General features: G+C 37.7%; 1 protein-coding gene across 1 annotated transcript; it reads left to right on the forward strand.

Annotated features, from left to right (window-relative positions):
* Positions 1-3,955, forward strand: cisd2 (CDGSH iron sulfur domain 2). Its single transcript, XM_062430629.1, has 3 exons — positions 1-165; positions 2,790-3,004; positions 3,234-3,955. The coding sequence occupies exons 1-3, from the start codon at positions 63-65 to the stop codon at positions 3,321-3,323; spliced, it is 408 nt and encodes a 135-aa protein (XP_062286613.1). The 5' UTR covers positions 1-62; the 3' UTR covers positions 3,324-3,955.
* Positions 3,956-4,317: the final 362 nt, after the last annotated feature.

Raw genomic sequence — 4,317 nt, forward strand, 5'->3', positions numbered from 1 at the left:
TAAACGATCCCCAGGAACTATCCAAGTGTAACACAAAACCTGCCCTATTGAAGCAATTCAAGATGGTTTTAGAAACTATTTCAAGGATAATTAAAGTCCAGCTTCCAGCTTACCTCAAAAGGCTTCCGCTCCCGGAGACGATTGGTGGATTTGCGAGGTTAACAGGTAAAGTGAGCAGCAGCTGTGTTGCGCTTCTGGCTGTCCTGTGAGATGACTTTTTGAACTCATCGGGGGGCACTTTTCTCTTTTTCTCTCTTTACCGCCAGTTAGCATACAAAAACAAATCGGTCATAGTTTTGTTGAATGTCAGTGTCCTACGGAAACTGTATTGTGTCTATACATTCTGCTTGGCTCACACAATCTCTTCTGTCGTCGTTTAATTGTGCAGTCTTTTGCCGCACTTTCAACTAATTGATGACCTTAAAGGACGTACACTGCTAAAAACCAATTCTCTCTAACAGAGGGAACAAAAATGCTGATACAATTTTGACCTTAACCATCAAGTGTGTGCAGCACCATAAGTAACAACTTGCCCTCTGCTCTGTAAACTAATATCCCGCTAATCAGACTGATCTGGAAATATGATACAGTTTTCCTCTAGCATAGTATTTGAGAAACTCAGTCTGTCATCTGATTATAAATTATGCACAGCAATGACATTTAGGCTTAGACTAGAGAGTACACAGAGTGTCAACTCACAGACTGCTTCAAGATCATTGTGTCTCAGGCTTTGCTGGTCGTGGTCACCCCAGCAAATTGGAGAGTATCAGTTTAAGTATGTGATACGTGAACATTTGTTTCAGGGGGTAATATTATTTTGAATACAACAAACAGATATGAATGCATCTATTGTTAGGGACGTGCCCATCTAACAGACCTTATTGAGCGGATTGGGATGTCAGTGCACTGAAACAGTAAACTTCACTTGGAATTTAATAATTATAACTTATTAGTCAACACAGACAAGTATGGATATATTCAAATTTAATTTAAAAAAGGTGCAAAGTCAAAGCTCCAGCAACACTTGTTCATCAGGATCATGATCCTGATGAAGGATGCAAGCCCAAACAAGTTGGTTTACTAATAAAGTTATCCTATATTACACGTGTTGCTGGAGCTTTGGCTTTCTTCAGACCTTTTTTCCTTTCCCATGCACCTTGGAAGTAGGTGAAGTTGTGCCAGAAAAAACACCCTGTTTCAAAAAGGATCAGACACACATAAAATACTGCCTATATAACTTAAAAAAATAAAATAATGGTACATATCAGACAACATATACGCTGACCGATATAGAGGTCAGGCTCTAATAAAAATAAGTCCAAGATAATCAATATGTTCATATCCATCAAGAGAGAAAAGGTTGTATGGTGCCTCAGTTTCAGAAATCTTCCGGGACTCTGTTTGCATGTAATTTGACCCAAGGCTGAACTTTAATCTGGATTAACATCTACTGAACTGCACCATGAACTGTTCATGTTTTATCACTCATGAAATCGGTTGCATCTGTTGAACTGAGGACACAGAGCCTGGCTTATTAACTTATTTGCAAATCTTCAACAACGGCTGTCAAGCATCCTGTGAAAAAAAACCAATGTGTTTTTACACAGCTTCTGTTTGAGTAAAGGTTCACAGTATAAATAAAGGACAGTGTTGGGTAGTTACAGCTGCGCTCCAGAAAACTGAAGTGAAAGTCCATCCTGAAACCGATCAGCAACTTCGGTTTAACTTCTCAGCTAACAGACATTTGGGGGGTGTCAAGTTGATGCTAAAAATAGCCCAAGAAACCCAAAAAGCTGAGCTAGGCCTGCGTTGCTGTAGTATTTTGTGACAAATTACATGTTGGACTCATTTGAGTAGTGCCTGTCTGGATCACACACATTTAAGGTTTGTGAAAGACTACAGTGGGTTTTTACTGAAAGATAGATGTTGCCAAATGTAGTCTGAAGTTAAAACTTATGCTGGACTTTGTTTTCTGTCATAAATGAGCGATTGAAACAGTCAGTGTAGATTGGAAGATGAAAGATTTATTAGATTTTCCCTTTGTCTGAATGTGATGGCATGTCACCTCCTTTTAAAACAGAGTATAAAACCTTTAAGAGATTAAGGATTAGCATTGTTGCCATTAGGCATCAAAAGCTTTTTTATTAAAAGTATTGTAATTGTTATAACAGTATTATCAAAACTTCCAGGAGTCAGCGTATAACTTGTAATAAATGGCATAACTGAGCTCTGTGATTCTGTCTCGTCTCCATGTATGGAGGACTGAAGGATGGGTATTCCCAAAGCACTTTTCTAGGCTTGGTGTGGCATTTCCCCTGGTAGCTGTTGGTGTGAGATCAACGGTAATAATATAGTACAGATACAGGTCAGAGGTGAAGTGTCTATCTGGTCCAGTGCATATTAGACTCTGACCGAGAACTGGATTTTTGGGCTGTTAATCTTATGTATACAGAATATGAATATATATAAATATAAAGTGAACCAGTGAATGTTTAGCTTGAATAACGACAGAAACAAATAATCAGTAATCAAAATACTAGCAGATTAATTTTCTTTGAATGACTAATCAGTTAATTGACTAATCGTTTCAGCTATAAATGAATGTTGGATGTCAGAGCTTTTTTCCATGCATATTAAGCCCCTATCAGGCCAGTCACCAGAAATGTATTTTTAATGTATGGAAAACTCAGGTTTCACAAGTTCACACTATCGTTGCACCATGTACACTTGTTGCCATAATAATTCTGCCGTCTGTGATAATGTGTGATGTGTTTTTAATGTGTCTGCAGTGTCTGAGTGGCTCCGGTTGTTGCCTCTCCTGGGTATCTTGGCTTTGCTGGGCTATCTGACCATTCGCCCATTCCTGCCTAAGAAGAAGAAGCAGCGAGACAGCCTGATCAACCTGAAGATCCAGAAAGAGAACCCCAAAGTGGTCAATGAGATAGACATCGAGGACCTGAACAGTGCAAACGTGTGCTACTGTCGCTGTTGGCGCTCCAAAACTGTAAGTTGAATGCTTTGTATTAATGAGGATTGAGTGAAACACACTGTCCAGGTCTGTGACAGTGTAACCAGCAGAGCTATTTTTTATTTAAGACACTATTGTTGCCTTTAATACTGGAGTGATCCATTTAAAACTCCCATGTATGTTTTTTTTTTCTTTTTTACTTCAGGATAAGAGAAACGGCTTCTGTATCTTACTGATCAGTTAATTTTGTTGTTTCCTGTTTTAGTTTCCTGTTTGTGACAAGTCACACTTAAAGCACAATGAGCTGACTGGAGACAACGTGGGACCGCTCATACTCAAAAAGAAGATACTGTAATTGACCATTGATGGGAGTTTTCCTCTCACCTCCCCAGTCTTGAGTTTTCACTTCTTAACAGTTTCTCTTTTTTTTTTTTAATTTACAAAAGTGTCAGAAATGTGGAGTCTTTATTTGAAGTGGTCCTAATTTGGTGACACAAATGTAAAAATACAAATTTATGTAGTTTTCATGTAAAAAAAGGGTTCAACTAAAATGCGCAATGAGGAATATTTTGCTTCTTTTTGTGCCCATTGTTAACTTTTCAGTTGTCATGTCTGCAGTAGTTTTGTAGCTCACAGAAGACTATTTTTATATAACTGTAAGTACAATTTTAGTCATGTGTCAGCCTTTTTGGAATCATTTATGAATCATTGGGACCACTTTCATGAGAAAACTTGAAACAGAATTGCAGTGACTTTATAATAGCTTTCAATGGTCTAAACTCATCAGGGGGGAAATGGCAATTTGTTCCTAGATACATTGTTGAAGGTTAGTAGTATGAGTTGAATGAATACTTGTCCAACCTCTAATCCTGTAAGTTTGTTTAACCATTTTGTACTGTAAGCCTTCACTCTGGTATTATTTAACAGCCAGTCTTTTTTCTCTTTTTCTGTGTGCCAAACGTTAACATGCTTTCAAGATGTAAGATATTCTCTTATAAGTTATTGTGTGTATGGGATGCGACTTATTATTCTTCACATGCATTATGTCCACAGCCTTCAAATGATAGAATTTGAGTTTTACCACACTTTGTATTGAACTAAGTTGCGTTCAAGCATTTCAAACAACCACACAGTTGAGTAAGAATCCAGTTTTAACCTCACTACCTTTTTGAGGTTTCAGAGTAACTTTGCATTGTGTAAGACTTTTGCTATGTATTCTTCTCTCTAGCTTCTATATTGTCAGAATAACTGTAAATAGTGAACTTCCTGCTAGAGTATCTCCTTAATTCATCAGCAATATTTTATACATAAATGGTTTATGTGGTCAGATCTGTATTTGCGTGTGAATG

The sequence above is a fragment of the Scomber scombrus genome, chromosome 2 (assembly GCF_963691925.1).
Source record: "Scomber scombrus chromosome 2, fScoSco1.1, whole genome shotgun sequence".
NCBI classification, from domain to species: Eukaryota; Metazoa; Chordata; class Actinopteri; order Scombriformes; family Scombridae; genus Scomber; species Scomber scombrus.

Bases quoted from the DNA above. Each gene is read 5' to 3' on its own strand.
- cisd2 (XM_062430629.1), top strand. From the start codon at position 63: ATGGTTTTAGAAACTATTTCAAGGATAATTAAAGTCCAGCTTCCAGCT. The intron at 166-2,789 runs GTAAAGTGAGCA...ATGTGTCTGCAG, and splicing joins TGGATTTGCGAGGTTAACAG to TGTCTGAGTGGCTCCGGTTG. The intron at 3,005-3,233 runs GTAAGTTGAATG...TTCCTGTTTTAG, and splicing joins GCTGTTGGCGCTCCAAAACT to TTTCCTGTTTGTGACAAGTC.